This window comes from Gymnoscopelus microlampas, assembly GCF_963454915.1.
Source record: "Gymnoscopelus microlampas genome assembly, chromosome: 1".
NCBI lineage: Eukaryota > Metazoa > Chordata > Actinopteri > Myctophiformes > Myctophidae > Gymnoscopelus > Gymnoscopelus microlampas.
In genome coordinates, this window is record NC_139962.1 from 33,390,216 (window position 1) to 33,410,794 (window position 20,579).

At 39.2% G+C, this 20,579-nt stretch overlaps 1 protein-coding gene across 1 annotated transcript; it reads right to left on the reverse strand.

The window, feature by feature from the left end:
- Positions 1-6,328: 6,328 nt before the first annotated feature.
- On the reverse strand, positions 6,329-9,459 carry il17c (interleukin 17c; the record flags this gene model as incomplete). The annotated part of the gene is made up of 3 exons (XM_084054669.1): positions 9,337-9,459; positions 8,698-8,927; positions 6,329-6,566 (listed from the first exon to the last, which is right to left on the reverse strand). The coding sequence occupies exons 1-3, from the start codon at positions 9,361-9,363 to the stop codon at positions 6,329-6,331; spliced, it is 495 nt and encodes a 164-aa protein (XP_083910795.1). The 5' UTR covers positions 9,364-9,459.
- Positions 9,460-20,579: the final 11,120 nt, after the last annotated feature.

Here is a 20,579-nt window from a genome sequence, read left to right on the forward strand (position 1 = left end):
ATATTCATTTTATCAGACACGCCCCCTTCCTATACAAACCCATTGTAACTTCAAACTCCATTTTATCCATGATAGATAACTTTTTTCATTTATTTTTAAAAGTAAGAAAAAAAAATGATAATAAAAGAAATGAAAAAGTGGCCCCCTCACGTATTAGGTGGGCAGTATGAGTCACCAAAACCAAGGACGGGTGTTTTCGATGAATCTAACATTGTTAAAATGGAGTTTGACGTTATAATGGGTTTGTATAGGAAGGGGGCGTGTCTGATAAAATGAATACCAATATCTAAATACTGAATCGAGCAACTTAAAAACTGTCTGGGGTGTTCACATAAGCCTGAGTAGATGATAAAATGACCTTCTCTCTGTTACTTCAATAACAAGACACACAGTCATGTATACCAGCATGCTTTATTTTTTCCTGTGTGTGTGTGTGTGTGTGTGTGTGTGTGTGTGTGTGTGTGTGTGTGTGTGTGTGTGTGTGTGTGTGTGTGTGTGTGTGTGTGTGTGTGTGTGTGTGTGTGTGTGTGTGTGTGTGTGTGTGTGTGTGTGTGTGTGTGTGTGTGTGTGTGTGTGTGTAGCTTGTTTTCATAGACTTGGTTTCTTATTTATTTTGCAGAATCTGGCAACACTGCTTGTGGCTCCCTATTGGCTTAAAGGACAGCCAATGATCGAAAATATGTCGAGAATATATCGACTAGTGCTCAGTCTCTTTGTAGACCTGCGTTGCATGCTGGTAAAAATAAAACACATATAGCAAGAATATCAAAGTTCCTAATCAGCGCTAGTAGGCCTACATACTGTAACATACAGCACGAGAGCTGCAGAGATTGCAGAGAGGCAGTTCACACTGTGACCACATCCTCTTGACTGTGCTTTACTCCAGATACCGCAGACAGAGCTGATAGTTTCATATCTGCCACAAACATGTACACACAATGAATGACCTTTAAGAGCATTCTTTAAGCTTTCATCAGTGGGAAAAAAGTGTGTGTGTGTGTGTGTGTGTGTGTGTGTGTGTGTGTGTGTGTGTGTGTGTGTGTGTGTGTGTGTGTGTGTGTGTGTGTGTGTGTGTGTGTGTGTGTGTGTGTGTGTGTGTGTGTGTGTGTGTGTGTGTGTGTGCATTTCTGCATGTGCGCATTTCTGCACATATACTGTATGTGTATGTCTCATACACAGCCTGAATTATTGTTTCAGTCAATCAGGCCCTGCAATTGAAATCACTGTCCATAAATGTAATGTGCATATACCATACAGCCACATTCCATCAGAATAAGAAACATTGATCAGCTAACAATGTTCCTTGACATAAATGACAATATTCACGCCATTGAACTCTAACCTGACACTTTCTAATTTACAGCCAGACTTATCTGAAGTCCATGTTGAAAAAACTCACACACAGAGACATAAACATTTTTTTTTCTCAAATGCTTACTGTGTTTACCAAAGACAAACTACGGTACATACATAAATACATCAGTGCAGTGGGCTAACTGTGGTGCATCTAGGTGTAGGCCACACCTAATGTACCAGTGGAGGGAGAAGAACTGAACCGTAATGTCCCTAGTCTGGGGGCACACAAAATAGCAGATCTACAAGCTCACAACGCATTGTTGCGATGCGTGGTGAGCTTGATAAGTAAGATATTTAGTGTAGAGCAAAAAAGGAGGGGACCTAGTATAAAGCAGTGGGGGACTCTGGTTAACAAGTTGGTTAAAAGGTTCATTAGCCTCATTAGCCTATTTATTGACATAGTAGAAAATGACTGAAATACCATGTTTCTGGGGTAAGGCTACTCCTTATTAGTTCACTGAATATTTCATCGGTAGTGACTGAAGGACTAAGATATGATATTGGATAACGATAGCCGACATTTTAGCCTAAATTACAGAGAATGTTGAGGAGATAATGTTGAATTCCATAATTCATATGGAAAATAAGGAAATTATAGAGATTCTTGACCTTTACTAATGGCATCTTGTAATGCACAAGCTTGCAAATACAGAAGTTATTGGTGCAGCCAGTCCATTGGTCCAACCAAATTAGAACACAACATAGTAATTAGGGTTAGGGTTGTGTGTGTTAAGCATAGGTTTGGCTTTAAAAAAATGGTTACATTTTGGATGTTCTGTGGGGATGTGGGGGAATCCAAAATGTTTTTTTATATCCCCCCTCTAGTCATTCATTTTTATGGCCGGTCAGACTGAATTAAATACATGCATTTCCTTTTGGGATATGTAGACTGTCTGACATGTTTGATATTTATATGTTTGATAATATCACTATTTAACAAATTGATTGAAGAAAATAACCACATTGATCCAGGCATCAAAAATTGGATTCCCTCCAAAAAAATATTTTTTCCAAAATCTTCCTAAATGTCTCAACTTATTTGTCATACAATCCCCTATCATCCCCCCTTGTTTTCTTATTTTATTTTATTTTACAAATCAAACCCTGATTTTAACATCACATTAGTGCTGAGATTATAGTAAATGGTATATACACCTATATGCAGTGGTGGACAGTAACAGAGTAAATTTACTTGAGTACTGAGTTCTTAAGGTCAGATTTTGAGTATTTGTACTTTACTTGAGTATATTATTATTTTTTTAAATAATTTTTACTTTCACTCAAGCACATTTCCAAGACAAATGTTTTACTTTTACTCAAGTACATTCTAGGAAGGCTGCACTTTTTTTCCTTCTTTTTTCCCCTTAAATGCAATTGGCCACACGCTGTGTTCTTCAAAGAAGGAAACCTAACACAGTACACACTCTGCACTGGGATCTACATCATGGGTATTCAACAGGGGGTCCGTGACCCCTAGGCGGTCCTCTGAGTCACTGCAGGGGGGCCACCCATTTTTTTTCCTGATATTTTTTTGTTTTGTTTTAAATGTCTGAAAATATGCATGAATCCAACATACCTTTGGCAAATATACATTTTAAGAAATGCTACCCAACTATACCCCAAACCCCCACTGTGTGGAGGACTGTAGAAATTTAGGCAACAGATAAGTTAAACAATATAGACCCAGTCTAGTAAAAGTGTACATAGCCTACTTCATATAATTACAAATATGAATGATAATGATTCATAGATAAGCCCTAATAAAAATCAACAGAACCTTGAACAGTGTTACTTGCATAATGTCCTATAATGTAAACCACACTTCACACATACATATGTCTGAGAAATGTTTACATCTCCTTCTTCTGCTGGGTGTTTTTAAAAGTGTTGCATAGTGAGTGCTGACAACTAAATTTGCTATTTTCGTGCCTTTTATACTCTGGTTTTAACAAGAAACATGGAGACTGCCATGCTCAACTAAAACGTTTTCAGACTTATCAGGGTGACAAAACAAAACGACCTAACCTACATTGTATTGAATGAGAGCAGGGTGGAGAGCAACTGTGGTTCAGCAAGACCGATATTTAAATGAGAGAAGGGCTATTTCTCCTACGAAAGCAAACAGGCAGGTGCTCAAGCACTGGTTGGCTCCTAGGTGTGCACCTGATTCGTTTTTGATTCTGTGTAACACTGCATGCTGGTTACAGGTTAAATTGCATGCTACACAGGGACTAGGGAGTCACTCGTAACGTTGCCAAAGACATTAGTGCTGAATTGTCAGATGTCATGAAAGCTGTGAAGAAGCTATGAAGAACACACTGCTCTACTTCACCATTCTGAGGTTCGATGGCTATCACACAGAACAGTGTTGTCTGGCATGTTGTAGTTGTGTCTAGTCAGGAGTTTTTACTTCCCCAAAACTGCACAGAGCTGGCTGACAATTTCAATGACGATGTCTGGCTTGTGAGCTGAACAGAATTTTAAAGTTCTATGCAAGGCCACAATGCACGCACCATTCACGTTTCTGTATGACAGAATGGAAAGCATTCTAAAAAATAAGAATGTACAGTATGGGGTCCCAGCTAAGGGGTCCTTGGCCGGAAAAACAACCCTCTATCTACATGAAAGCGGAAATACGTCATCCAGGCACACAAACCTATCCACATCTCCACCACCTTTTTGAGTTCTTGTTTCAACTCAAAACAAAACACGGTAATGGCGGCAGCAGGAGGAGAACAAGTCTGATCAGTAGCTGAATCAGCCTGAAAAAACTCCAAGAACACCCCATGGCCTTATCTGAAGTCTATGTGATGAAAAATGCAGACATAAAAAAAAACATTCATTTTCAAATGCTTACTGTGTTTACCAAAGACAAACTACATCGCTTACAAGGTTCTATAAATTCATTGTAAAAACATTACAGCAATGCATTGATATATACTGTGTATATATATATAAATAAAATAATTGTACTTCTACTCTTACTTGTACTTGAATTCAATTCAATCTTTATTAGCAGACTCAGGTCCATATAAATACATTAAAAAATACAAGACAGGATAATAAAATCATAAAAAGGTAAATACGTAAGACTTAATCCACAGGCAGAACACACAGGCACTCCGGCCGTAGTCTGGATGTATAGGGTGAACAGCTCATTGTGGGGCTTGAGAGCGCCACTAATGATTTTTTTCCCCAGATACACATCCATCAGTTGCATGAACTTGAACAAGTGCTTCAAGTCCTCACTCCTGCAGTGACAAAATCTGACTTGCACTGCCCCCTCTGTTTAAAAAAAAATATATATTCTCATTGCATCGTTATGCAACTTGCAACCTTTGCATACTAGAATGTTTACAACATGACCACAGGTGAGCAGTATAGAGCGGTGTGCAATATGCCACACATGCCAAACAGAGACACTTTCACTTTAGTACCATGAAGGTATACAGTTTTTTTAAGGCTAAATTTGCCTAGCAACATTACTAATAGGTCTACAACAGCCTATATTTAGTGTATAGGCTACACATTTTTACAATTGGAGACTGTAAGATTAACTTTAGCCTGGCCTACAACAACGATAACTAAAAATGAAAATATAAATAAACAAAACAAATATATAGTTATTCATTTCCATAAAGATTTTGTCAAAGCAACAGGGAGATACTGGAAATAACCGCATGGTTTGCCTACACCTGGTCTAGCATATTCAGTGTTCTCTTTTAAATCACCTCCTTGTATTGCTTTTACTACCTGATTCCAATCTGTTATTGTTACTTTTTTTTTGTTTTTACACATTTTTTATCCTTTTATTATCTCTGATTATGTTTTTCGCACAATATTTCCTGTTCTTACATTGTTGATGCTGTGTGAAGCGCTTTGTAGCGCTGTTGTAAAAACTGCTATACCCATAAAGTCATAATAATCATGATTATATTAAATGACTAGGGCTAGCAGAAGATAGCACTTACTGTAGCTGTTTGTTTCCGATAAGAGACAAATTATAACACGTTAGGGTCCTCAGCAGCATTTGTTACGGATATTGTAGGTGGGCCAATTAGTTGAATAATTGGCAAAACACTGATATTTTAATGTTAAGAAAATGTCATGCTATTTTTTCTTTACAATTTTGAATAATGATACAGATAAATAGGAACTTAATGTTAGCTCCATTGATTTCCTGGGCTGTGATTATTTTAGCTTATACTAACTTGAGTATAACATAAAGCGTAAAGTGCTATTGCTCTGGATTCTCCAAATTGTGCAGGTTGACACAAATATAAATCAAGTGTACAGCCTAATTCATATATAATGTAATAACATTTTGCTTAAATCAAAGCATTATTACAAATAATGTGTGACAGTCCAAATATGACTTGTCAGGCTCGAGAAATGTCAGATTTCCATAGAAATATACATTCATGTGCTTTGGAAAATTTCAGGTGATGGAAGGTTCTAGGTTTCCCTTCACGGTCCAAAATATTTTCTTCTATGGATTACATTCTAATATTCTATATTAAGATTTGCTCTCTATGATAAATTAGGAACTTCAATTATTTTGGATCTTTTTCATATAGCACTTGTTAGGTCAACTGTCATGATTATTGATTATTTGACAGTACATCAAGTCCTATATCTGAGATACTAAATTCATACTGTGTAGCATTCATTTTAGAAGTCTTTTTGGTCACACAGCTCAGTTATCACTAAAGCGGCTGTAATGTTAGAACTGCTTTTCCCAGAATTCAGTTTGAAACAAAACCACAGAGGTACAAAATACCTCAACAAAATAAAATACATTAAAAGTAACTAAATAAAAAATAATTAAATAAATAAATTAATTGTAGGGGGGCAAAGACTTGCAACTTGTGAAAAATATGGGAAAGGTAAAATAAAAAATAGCTTATTCAATTTAAAGAGTTACACAGCATGACTTTAAGCCAATGCTAATTTCATTCCGTTTTTTTTTTTATCAACTTACACGTGTGGGTGCAACACAAGTGCAGGCCACAGGGATTTGAACAGTAAACGCCTCGATAAAATATCGGTGTGGATCAGTTGGGCATTTGGTCTTCTTCAGGATTCTTAATTTTCCATACACAGGCACGGAATTGTACCCCATTTCTTCGCGCCGGTTGATAATGCAGCCCTGGCATAAGCACTCAGCTATGGCAATTTCTTGTGGAATTCTGCTCTCCTGTTTATCTATTCTAAAACAAACAGACAAAATCACAGTCACAAATATGTAGGAATTAAAAAAAGAGCAAGTTTGCCAAAAATATTTATATATTGCATTTTTATTTCACAATTTCATTTATCAATTAGTTACTTCATGCTGCATGCATGAATTTCATAGATTTCATGCATGGACTTGATGCAACATTACATTACAGAAAATATTAACATAATGAAATAACTACCGTAATAAAAAATAATGATGTCAGTCACCAGAACCAGGGCCTTTTGTTTTCTATGTGTCTAACAAGTTTATAACATTGAGTTTGAAGTTGAATGTGCTTAGGAGGGGTCTGATCAAATTAATATTATGAGGTATCTGAATATTTAATAAAACAGACTGGAGAGTACACTTTGATTTGGTTGTCAACATAGGACAATAATGAAAACAAGTCCCCATGATGTTTTAGTGTTATCCTTTTAGCCTTAATGTCTTACTGTACCATGTGCTGTTTACATTTCTGACTAATAAAGTATTCAATTAAAAAAAAACATTTACAAAAAAACATCACTGTCTACAAAAACAAACAGTGAAAACACCAGAATACAGCCAGAGGGCAGTGCGTTCATGCAGGTCAACACCACCACACTACTCCAGTGGCTGATAACTGCTGGTATAGAGGGGAATTACCATTATACTGACGCGTTACTGACCATGATACTGGCCATTATACTGTCATGATACTGACCATGATACTGGCCATGATACTGTCATGATACTGACCATGATACTGACCATGATACTGACCATGACACTGGCCATGATACTGGCCATGATACTGGCCATGATACTGTCATGATACTGACCATGATACTGACCATGATACTGGCCATGATACTGTCATGATGCTGACCATGATGCTGACCATGATACTGACCATGATACTGACCATGATACTGACCATGATACTGGCCATGATACTGGCCATGATACTGACCATGATACTGACCATGATACTGGCCATGATACTGTCATGATACTGACATGTTATTGACCATGATACTGACATGATACTGTCATGATACTGACATGTTACTGACCATGACACTGACATGATACTGTCATGATACTGACCATGATACTGACCATGATACTGGCCATGATGATACTGTCATGATACTGACATGATACTGACCATGATACTGACCATGATACTGATTCAATACAAAAAAATAGTGTTACACAAACAACAGGTTTTATGAATCACGACGAGTAGCTAAAGCATTTATCATGTCCTTTTTTACCACAATTGTTTTTTTCCAAAAGATTTTCAGAAATGTTTGAATATAGGCATATAGGCCTACACAAGCGCACGCACATACTTTTTGTATCACAGATACAACATTTCTGTTTTTGTTTTGTTTCTGTTTTGTTCTGTTTTATCACTGATATGAATATTTATGTGAAAATAAAAATGAAATTGTGACGTATCTCGACGACACTGAAAATGAGGGCAACCTCAATGTCATTCCAGATGCTCCCTGGGCTAGCTAGACTGGGAATGGAAACGCACTGGACATTCCAACATGCCGAACTGAGAGATACAAGAAATCACCAATCCCATACATGTGCAAACTCTTAACCCATTCAATCTGGGGATGCATCTCTGTCATTTTCGATTTCTTTGGCTATTCAAAAATACGCTTGAAGCTTGTAGATCTGCTATTTTTGAAAAAAAACGTGAAAATGTGTGCAAATCTTTGAATATATTTTTAAGCGAACATTTGTAACTCAAATCTTTGCTTCTGGGGGTCCCTGGAACAAAATATTTGACAAAATGTCTAATAAATATATATTCAAAGATTTGCACACATTTTCAATGATTTTTCAAAAATAGCAGATCTACAAGCTCGGTATAGCGCGGCTATGAGCTTGTGTATCTGCTACTTTTTGAATGGCCAAAGAAATCTTAAAATGACACACAGATGCTGATCCTGGTCTTAATGGATTACATGGTTTTGTTATTGGATTTTTAGATAGGCAATTGCATTTTTTATTTATTTGAAGTTTTATATTGTAATAAGCAAAATAATTCAGTGTTTTTAATGGCACATGTCTTTTAAACATCTGTGATCAAGCTGAAAGCTGAATAAACATTAACATACCTGTACCGCCAGGGGGAGAGAGAGCGGTGGCTGTGGTCCTTCTGGTTCCAGGTCTGGGCCGTCTGGGCTGTGAAGTTAGCACAGGACTGTGGCTCCATGGCTTTGGGATCCTCGCCCCATTGGGCTGTCAGAAACCTTGCAGTGAGAGATTCCAGACTCTTCTGACTGACACATCGGATTCGTTTCCCACAAGACTGGTCACTGAAGATGCATAGCAATCCAATGGAAATCTAAAATATTGAATGATTTATTGATTGGATTTGGATGCAATATCTACAATAACAATATGCACACACAGTCTAAATAAAAAGGATAAACACAATAAATGCTGAAGTCATAGTCAAGTACGAAAGACAAAAGTATTGGTATAAAAATGTACTTAAAGTAGAACAAGTAGAAAGTAATGCAGAATGTCCCATTTCACAAGTTTTTTAAAAAATGTATAAAAATGCAGGTAAACGTAAAAGTATTGAAAATTGTAAATACTGAAGAAAGTAAAAAAAAGACCTCAAAATTGTACTTAAGTACATGTACTTAGTTACTTTACACCACTGATCATAGGATACTTTAGGCTAACAATGTTTTAAATCAATTAAGATCGATGCGCATACACAACATTCTAGGGAAAAAGTCGGTTACCATTTGCAGACTGCTGGCCCGTGTCATCTTGCACCCGCAATCTGGGATGTAGTGGATAAGTGGTGGTCCATCGTGCTCTATATATACTAGTCTCTATATATACTACTGTACATCCCTGTAACGTTAGCTTTGGGGAAATCCTGACACAGAGCGCTCACTGCGCTGTGTAAACTAAGGGCATGGCAGTCTACTCCAGACGTCACGTGACTACTTGACTAGTCAATACAACAACGTGGTTACATGGGAGCTTATTTTTGCCTTAACCCTGTGGTAGGGAAGAAGCAATGGTGGAAAGTAACTAAGGTACATTTACTCAAGTACTGTACTTAAGTAAACATTTTATTATAGTATTTCCAATTTTCTTTTACTCCACTGCAATTATTTGAAAACTTTAGTTAATGTTGTTACGTGTAGATTGATTAGATGATTATTATTACAAAACAGAAAACATCCATTAACCACTTCAACCCTATAGGCTATTTGAAAATAGAAGATCTACAAGCTCACAACACGTCGGTTTTCGACGCGTTGTGAGCTTTTAGATAGGCTATTTTCCAAAAGATTTTAATACATTTGAACTTGTGAAATGGGACATTCTGCATAATGAGTATACGTTGTGCAGAGTATTTCTACATTGCAGTATTGATACTTTTACAAAATGTGAGTACTTTTTCCACCACTGCCCTGTGGTAGGGAAGAAACTGTATTCACACATGCGTTGTTCGCCCTAGATGCTCCCTGGGCTAGCTAGACTGGGAAGTTAAATTCAAGGCAAAAACCACCTTATGCCACCTTATACTACGTGGTAGTAGTAGTAACATAGGCTACAGGCTGCCCTACCCACTTTTTTGAAATATATATATTTTTTTTTTACCGGTGTGTGTGTGTCGTGTGTATTAATACATAATAAAGTCAAACTAAATAAATAACAAATTAATAAATGTACAGTTGCAAAAAAAGAATGAATTTTATATTCTAAAAAGTATAATAATAATTAAGACATATCGTCTGTCTGTCTGTCTGTCTGTCTATCTATTATAGCCTACAGTAGTCTAGTAGTATTATAGAATTCATGTTGACATTTCCTAGCAATGATTTCAGTGCCATCAATTAAAATGTTAAATAAACAAACAAACAAACAAACATCATCTGGACTCTATTATTCGGAATATTTCACACTTCTGGCCTGGTTTCCTTTCTTTCTTTCCCTTACTCCTTTCTCCCCCCCCCCCGTTCCTGAAAGGATAGGAACTTGTACGACAAAGAATTTCCCCCACTGTTTTACACTAGCTGGGGTGACATCACATTTCACATAGCACAGATTCTTCAGTGACTGGCTTGGCAGAGTGGGGTGATGTAATGCTGTAGTAGCTAAACTCCTCCCCTCAGTCTTTATCCAGTATAAATGTAGTTATCCTGTATTTAGATCGGCCAGGGGCAGTAATAGTCCTTCATCATCAAGGTTGCCATACTGGGAAACCCTACAACCAACCAGTATTGTATGTCATAGTTCTAAAACATCTGTACAAATTATGAGCAAAGAAAGGCCAAGATGACTAGAAGTCTGTCTGTCTGTCTGTCTGTCTGTCTGTCTGTCTGTGACCCCTTAACAGACGACGTCACACTGATAAGTAAGAACCAGTATGCGTGCAACCAGTATGCGTGCAATGAAACCCATTCTGTCAGCTCTCGCTAGGACGCGCCTCCCTAGCCAACACAGAAGAGGGGGTTGGGGTGTGCTGAAACCAGCGCACCCCAAAACAACAGCTTGGGAATTGATTGCGTGAAACAATCACCTGTGCGTCCAGTCTCAATGTTAGTAAACAGATAATTGGTCTAGAAGTAGATTTATATGGTGGTATTTACACTTTTAGTAGCAATTAATTCAGACCCATAAAGTGGGCATAATGTTTAGTATTTTCTTTTTTTGTTATTATTATTATTATGTATTTATTTTCAAATAAAAAATAATAAACATAAAAACACAATCCACACTCTGAACTCTATCATGACCTTTTAATTATTCATAAAGGAGAACCAACGAGAACTATCCGGAACTATCCATATCTGAGGCTAACAATGGGGTGATGCAATATGTAGTAAACAAACTCCTCCCCCCAGCAGTGCTTTCTGAGTATAAATGTGTTCATCCTGCATTTAGACCAGTGGCCCAGGCAAAGTGCCTTGTCATAACATTAGTGTTGCCTTGACTCAAGTTTCATGAACCTTTCCAGCTCCATTATACACTGTTCAAAGGAAAGGTATCATCAAGATTCAGGATTCAATTATGTATTGCCATTTCAATGAGACACTGACTGGAACTTAACAAAAGTTGGAAGTGGGTCAAAAAGTGCATTGGCTGCTGGGGGGGGGGCATTGATTATTGTTACACCTATCCTTAGAATTTGAGTGTAATTAGTATTACAGGTGATTGGTAAACCCTGAACAATTATTTTTGAGCCTGCCTTTAAGCTAATTAATTAACAGATTTCATACCAACTGTGATAGAAAATGTGAGAACACAGGCTTTCTGCACAATAATACTTACATTGACACTCATTTACAACATAACAAGAAATTGATTTGAAGTTATCTACTCTCTCGAACAGCTCAGTGGCCTTGTAGACTGACCTAGCGTGTCTGATATCTGGCATACAGAGGGGCGTGTTTAACATTTCCGGAGAGAGAATGCGTGTGATCCCATTGGTTCACCGATCTGTCCGTCAGGCCCCGCCCCGTCAACACAACATTTGGAGCGACGGCCACTGCACTCTGGTTGGTTGGGGAAATGAAACACTTCCTATGCCCGGAACACCGACTCGCTGGTCCAGGCTTTTATTTTTGAGCAAAAATAAAAAATAAAAGCCTAGAGATCGAGGCTAGTGGCCTTGTGATTGCAGTGGTTCTCAAACCTTTTCATTTCAATTTCATAACAGCATGGCTTCATGTGGTTCTCTTCACTCTATGACGCCAATCATCTACATTTATGACGTATCTATGATGTTTGTTTCATTTGTTTGACAGAATCAAACAAATGAATGTGTATTATCTAAATGATTATCAGTTCACCAGCAAGTGCACATGTACTACTGTTCAGACGTCCCCAATCCTAATTTGGACAGCCTCCTCTGCTCCTCAGAACCTTTTTTTCTTTTTCATTCCAAACAAGAATAAGCACACATGACAGTGAAGTAGTCCAGCCCTGAAGATGACATAGCTGCAAAGCTGGCATACCTTTGTCTTGTGCACATTTCTCACCTTCTTCTTTCTTCTAAACTGGGCATTTAATGGCCTATAGACCGTTTCTTCCTTATCCATTTTGCCCCTCTCCCCTTCACTAGCTCATGCCTCCAGTCAGGCTGCAGGCTCATACCTCCAGTCAGGCTGCAGGCTCCAGTCAGGCTGCAGGCTCCCAGACCCAGGCAGCAGACAGGCAGTAACAAACTCATTAGAATCACAAAGTAAATTCAACCACATGGTGACATGACGTGCGTCATCAGTTTACATTTTACAGTTTAGGCATTTAGCAGACACTCTTAATCCAGAGCAATTTACGGTAAGCAAGGACACAAGATCATACATCATAATACATCATAATATATCAATAATACATCAAATGCATAGAAATAGTAATCCAATAATGAAGTAATACATAAGTAAACCAATAGTCTAATAATAACTAATACATACAGTACGTATACCAAGAACCTTAATCAGCCTGTACATTGAAACTATAATGACCTGGCATCTGTCTACATAACATGCTATCTAAGTTACATTTTAGCCTTTGCATAATCCTGCAAGGTCCGGTTGCATAATCCGGCTAGGGCAAGTTCTACAGGGTGAGGTGGAGTCTGAAGACCAACCAGCTCAGTGGCCTTGTGGTTAGAGTGTCCGCCCTGAGACTGGGAGGTCGGGGTTCGATCCGCGACCGGACATGCCAAAGACTCTAATAATGGGACCCAGTGCCTCCCTGCTTGGCACTCAGCATCAAGGTTCAGATTGGGGTAAATCCCTGCGACATACTATCGTCATGTCCAGGGGGTGTACTTGTATAGTACGAGTAAATAAACAAGTTGTACATCAAGCTGCCTCACGCTAACAATACGTTTTATTAGCGGGCGACTCTCCGGACGATCGCCGGACGACATCGTCCAAAAGATAAATAAAATACATCTTTTCAGATCAACATCGTTCCCCCCGCCCACTTCGCCCAGCTATCGCCAGTAGTTGCCGGCTCTCATAGACATATAATGCACTTCCGGAGAATACTATCCTGAATCGCCCGCTGTTAAAATGCACCGTAAGGAAACAGGAGATAGGCTCCTGCCCTATGGGCCTCAGGCCTCGGCAAGGCTTACTTACTTTACATTGAAACTATAATGACCTGGCATCTGTCTACATAACATGCTATCTAAGTTAGATTTTAGCCTTTGCATGATCCTGCAAGGTCGTCAAAGCTAGAGCAAGTGCTACAGGCTGAGGTGGAGTCTGAAGAGGTGAGTCTTCAGATTACGGTAGAAGATGAGTGAGTCTGCAGTTCTAATTGCAATGGGGAGTTCATTCCATAGTTTGGGAGCCAAAAGGGAGAAGAGTCTGGGACGTGTGGAGCGTTGTCCTGGATGTTTTAGCGAAGGTCCTGTAGTTTGTGGTTTAGAGCACACACGTTTAGTGTGGCCACACCTGCCGAGGAAGAGCGTGGTGTGGTACCCACAAACGAGCGGAGATAGATAGCTAACTCTGGCAGGTGTGCAACCTCAATACTGATACCAATCAGCCCACTGATGAGTGGGTGGTTAGCGTGTTCTGCTACACAAGGAAACGAAGACAACTTCTCTTCAATAATCACGGCTATAATATGTATCTTACAGAACAGTCTTTTTCAACAGAATTAGATTTTAGTTTTTTTTGGTTGCTTTGTAGGCCAATGTCAGTGTTTTGTACTCTGTGCGGCCAGTAACTGGGAGCCAATGGAGGGAGCAGAGAAGGGGGTGACATGTGAACATTTTGGCTGGTTGAAGACCAAGCGTGCTGCGGCATTCTGGATCATTTGGAGAGGCGTAAGTGCACATCACAAATAAGTGATAGAATACCGATCTTACAAGTGTTATCATTCAAAATCCCCCCTCCCCTAAAGAAAATTGGGTTGCAATTTCAGTCGCCTGTAGGATACACTGGCCTCTGACTCTGAAAGAGGCTAGCAGATACATAATTTCATTGTAATGTATTGATCAGTCGATCAATCAATCAATCAATCAATCAATCAATCAATCAAACAAACAAACAAACCTTATTGTCACACAGCTCCAAAGTAAGAATGAGTGCAAACTCTCAACCACTTAAATCCTATATACTTTGTTGGCCAAGGTCCCTATAGGGCTCTATACTCACCTCCTCCTTTTCTCCCTCTACACTCAATTTCTTCACCGAAAATAGCTGATCTGTTAATTTCACAGAATGTTTGCCTATTATTATGTCACACCCAGAATAGGGAGGATAAGGTTCACGTGTTCATGTGAAGAATCCAGCTGTCTCACGCTAAGGAAACAGGAAATAGGCTCTTGACCTTTGGGCCACATGGTCCGGGAACCATTGGTTCCCATTCCCAAGACTACTTACTCTCTGGACAGCTTTTTTGGAAGTCCACACCCACCTCCTTGGTTTTGTAAATGTTTAGGTTTAAGTTGTGGAGGACTGGAGACATTTGCTCTGTAAGCTATTTCATCATTACCGGAGAGCAGACGCATCATAGTGGTATCAGCATAATCAGCTTAATTTGTAAATGATTAGGTGCCAGAGCTCATGAACCTGTCAGTTTTGACCCCCCCCCCCGCGCGCAGGTATGCCCAATCTTTGCATATATTTTACATAAAATAATTAAAATAGATTTAACCATAAAATAGCCCCAGAAAGCTTAGCCAAATAACAGCATAAGGGTCACCGTTTCCACATCAAATAATGTATTTCACAATCACATAAGAATTTAGCCCTAGAATATCTGTGATCTTACATACATTCATGTATTCCAAATACACAGCCATAGATCGGTCCCATGGCTGTGGGCACGGTTAGCAGAATGATCTCCGCGGCATAAAAGTGCTCTGCGCTAAGTGTGTACTCACCCAATAATCAATTCCTAAGACTTGGAGTCAGATATTGTCCTCTAATTTCATATCCATTTGAAAGTTCTGCCAGAAAACGTATGTTTAGTAAAATATCTCCACTTTTCCACGAGATTCACACGGACAAAGTTTTGCTTTTGGTACTTTAAGTATATTTTTAGGACAATACTTTTACCGAAGTAAATTTCTATTACCGGACTTTTACTTGTAACAGAGTATTTCTACATTTCAGTATTGATACTTTTACCTAAGTAACAAATGTGAGTACTGCTCTTTCCATTATTGTGCTCTATTGTCCCCCCAGGCCCACTTGGGAATTTAATTGAAGACACTCATTCTAGGTGACTTAAAGCTTAAGCTACCCACAGTCAGGTACCTGACTGGGGGTGGGGGGGGGGGGGGGGGGGGGGCTTTTCTGTCTTTATTCGACAGTACAGTGAAGAAACAGGAAACAGGGAGAGAGTCGGGGAGTGACATGGAATCGATCCGGGACACGCTGCCAGGCATCAGAGCCTAGCTGTATGTGGTTCCTCGGCGTGTGTGTGTGTGTGTGTGTGTGTGTGTGTGTGTGTGTGTGTGTGTGCTTGTCTTCCCTCTGCTGATCACTCCGTTTCCCATTCATTTAAGGAACACTGCTCTCAATGAGGACATTATCACCTTTACAGTAAAAGCCAGGTTACAGATCCTTCCCACCAGACTCAACCTTTCTCTCTGGTTTCCCTCCACCCATGTACCTCATTGTCTGCATCACACCACAGGGCTAGTTACAGAAACCATGTCACACATTCTGAATGGCTGCGATGCCTATAAAGGGCTTTACATAGCACGCCACGACAGATTAGTTGATCTCATAACTAAGGACATATCTAAACATTTTACACCGTCAGTGAGAATGTACAAACATTCCTGTGTCAAACATTCCATGTTTCAACTCTGTACTGAAAATCCTGAAATATTTGCACATCTCTCTGCTAATAAACCAGATGATGTTGTTGTCAATGAAGGCTCCAGATCAGTTTCCATTCTTGAAGTGGCCTGCACCTTTGACTCTAGCTTAGAGGAAGCTTTTATGACCAAAGTCATTAAATACCAGCTGCTCCTCTATACAGTAGGTGGCCAGTGACTTTGACCAGTTTCACTTTCAAAACCTTTGCATCATGCATGTCACACAAACAGAATGCGGCACACAACACCAATGGTTTTGATAATGTGGATTGTGTGAAGTTAAACGGTGGATTTGTGGATAGGACTCTATATGAACAAACTTGTTATATCAACAAAACTCATCACATTCTGTTTGTGTGACATGCATGATGCAACGGTTTTGAAAGTGAAACTGGTCAAAGTCACTGGCCACCTACTGTACCATCACAGAGCTAGGCTATGGGTGCAATCTACTTGTGTTTATCTTTGGCAGCCTAGGCCATGTACATAGGTTGGTTGTAAGATGCTTCCAACAACTTGGGATGCCAAAAAAAGCAGCTAAATGTGTGTGTGCGTGTGCGCGCGTGTGTGTGCGTGTGTGTGTGTGTGTGCGTGTGTGCGTGCGTGTGTGTGTGTGTGTGTGTGTGTGTGTGTGTTCACTGCATTTATGCTATGCTGAAGTATAGTATGTTGGTTACTTGTTCACATAATTATGTTTATATTAAGTATAGATAGACAAATAATGTTAGCTTGACCTCAAAAGCTAAGAATGTTATTTAGATAGTCTGTTTAGACAGATGCAAGATTTGATCTTTAGGCTACCTGCATGGTATCCTACTTGCTTAGTAGGTATTGTTTTCTTTGCACAACATTTATGTGACCACTTATTGTTTGATGTGGGTTTGTGCCATTTACCCTGAGCTTATATACTGTAATTGTAAATGCATCTTGGTGGAAGCACAAAATAGAACAAAAGTCAGTCACAGTGATGTTTGCTGCATTCAGATGACATGGGAATTTCCTTCGAAAGCCAAGACAGTGCAGTGCACTTCCGGGGGCATTCCATTGGCCCTGTCAGTCCATCCTGGAGCTCTGCTGGTGGATTGTTTCAAGAGTAATAGGTTATTTTTCTTTTTCATTGCTTAAATAGAAAAGTATGTTGTTTGATGCCTATGCCAGATGCCTATATGTCATAGTAGGTCTTAGCCTTCACATTTCAAGTAAGTCCCAAGTCACTGAGGTCAACTCAAGTCACAAGTCACACATTTGAGGTGTGGCATGTTTTAACACCAATTTTCTATTCAGGACTCTCAAGCTAGTATCAAAATAGCAAGCTCTTTATTGATGTCAAAAATATATTGAAAATGTAAAATGCACTAAAACGCCATAATAAATTCAAAATGGCTGACTTCCTGCCAGGTTAGGTCATGGCTCCAAGATTTTTTTTGTTGGACGAGACATGATACTGTACATGTACGTAACACATTGTGTACATGTACAGTACATGAAACCGCACCTACTTTGAAAGTATGTAGGAGGCGGTGTTGTGCCATTTGGCCAAGAACCTTTTTGAGACCAATAAAATACATTTTCGCCACTTGTGATGAGTGTGCAAAGTTGCACAACTTTTTAAGTGTGTTTAGGCCTTCAAAAATGTGATTAATTTGTGATCAAATAATTCCTTGTATTTCAATAGGGCTTCGCATTGGTGTAGTCCTCGGGCCCTAAAAAGGCCATACAGTATGCTAGTATGTCGTTGAATGTAAAAAACATAAACAATATGCCATGCTATACACTATGTCGTCCAATGTAAAAAACATAAAAAACTATGTCATGTTACACTATGTCGTCCAATGTAAAAAACATAAAAAATGGCATGCTACACTATGTCGTCCAATGTAAAAACCATTAAAAATGGCATGCTACACTATGTCGTCCAATATAAAAAACAGTAAAAATGCCATGTTACACTATGTCGTCCAATGTAAAAAACATTAAAAATGTCATGCTACACTATGTCGTCCATTGTAAAAAACATAAAAAATACCATGTAACACTATGTCGTTCATGTGGATTGTGGATATAACGCTCATAAATGTTCTAGAGCACAATACACAAGCATTCCATTTCTTCTTATATTAACTGCTACTGGAAACATCACAGCACATTAAAGAATTTACCTGTTACTTGTCAAATGAACAACAAAGAAAAATACATCACTGTAACTTATAAAATCTCAACTGATACCAGATAAATGTCCACTTGAGGTCAGATAACGCAGACATGCAAAACCTAAACTGAAACGGAAGCTAAACTAAACTAGAAAATCTAGTCTGGCACCAATGGTCGTGGCCTATATGGGGAGTTGTGTCATGATCCGATGAATTGTTTTGACTCTACAACCTATGGTTCAAGGGTTATAGGCCAAAATGTGAAGGGCCCTGTTATAGCGCCACCATGAGGCTAATTCGAAAGGTTTCTAATTCCTTCTACATGCATAATAAAATAGCAGCGTTTTAGAGGGCACTATTGTGTAGCGACGTAGCTGTGCTGTTAGCAGTTGTACGGATATGTCCCTTTAAGAGTTGTAGCCGGCGTGCGCTGCGGCCGGCTGGGGTTAAATAAGTGTGGGAAAAAGACCAGTGTTGTTATAGTAAAAAGGGTGTGTATTGTTTTAGTTGAGCTATACAAAGAAAAACTAATTCCGTTGAAAAAGACTGTTCAGTAAGAAGGATATTATAGCCATGATTATTGAAGAGAAGTTGTCTTTGTTTCCTTGTATAGCAGGACGGGTGTTGGTTCCCACGCTAACCACGGCCCATCCTCCGCCCACTCATCAGTACCAGTATTAAGGCAGCACACCTTCTGCCAGAGTTAGCTATCTGTCTCCGCTCGTTTGTGGGTGCCATGCCACGCTCTTCCTCGGTGGGTGTGGCCACACTAAACGCGTGTGCTCTAAACCACAAAGCAACCAAAGGTATGGCACCCCCATATCTTCAAAGCCTGATCCAACCTAGTCTCGCGTAGCCAGACAACTATTCCACAATCTCTGAATGCTATATAGAGTCTGGAACTACAACTCCCGAAATCCGAGAGGGGAAGCTGGCACTTCCGTTCATGAAAATATATTTTAAAATATCTTTACATTTTATTATTTTATTTCCATTTCTGCTAAGCAGCAAGCTAAATATACTTAGATGATTTGTATTTATATTAGGATTAATTTGCGCGACTGTAAAGACGAAACGGAAGTGGGGAGGAGGCTTCATATCCGGTTTATATTCTAATCATGATCAGAGCTTCCGAGTCCCAGACTGTATGACCGGAAACATTTGAAAATTGTGGGAGGCAACCCTCCCGCTCCCTCAGATCAGCTAACACAGGGAAGCTGTCAGAACCTTCACTATGGACTCTTCTCCCTTCTGGCTCGAACTATGGAATGAACTCCCCATTGCAATTAGAACTGCACTCGCTCCCAATCTTCTGCCGTAAGCTCAAGACTCACCTCTTCAGAATCCACCTCAGTCCGTAGCACTTGCCCTATCCTTGATGACCTTGCAGGCTTATGCAAAGGTTAAAATCTAACTTAGATAGCATGTTATGTAGACAGATAGTTTCAATGTACAGGCTGATAGGTTCTTGGTTTACGTATGTATTAGTTATCATTAGATTATTGGCTTACTTATGTATTACTTTATTATTAGATTACTATTTCTATGCATGTACTGTATTATTAATGTATTATGATGTATTATCTTGTGTCCTTGCTTACTGTAAATCGCTCTGGATTAAGTCTGCTAAATGCCTAAATTGTAAATAGTAAATTGTAAACCAGGCTGGCCTGTTGGGCTTCAGTATGTCTTGTTGTTAAGCATCAGTGCAGGCATGTCTCTCCATCTCGCTGTTTAAGCAATCGCCTGCATACTATATTGTGGTCTTGAACTTGACCGTTTGTTGTCATTATAGCCCCTGTGTGCTACAAACAATCCTTCTGGAGTGTTTACTCCTGGCATGTGGTGCCACTTCCCCATGCACAGAGGGTACGTTGGTGGTCCTCCTTCTCCGTAGTATAACACGTTCATTTGGTGTCTCGGCATTATAGTGAATGTAAACTTTGGGCTTTGTTATTTCAGTCGCTTCATTTCTACTACCCGGTGCGCCACCACTGCGTCAACACTGGGCTCATCATCTTTATCA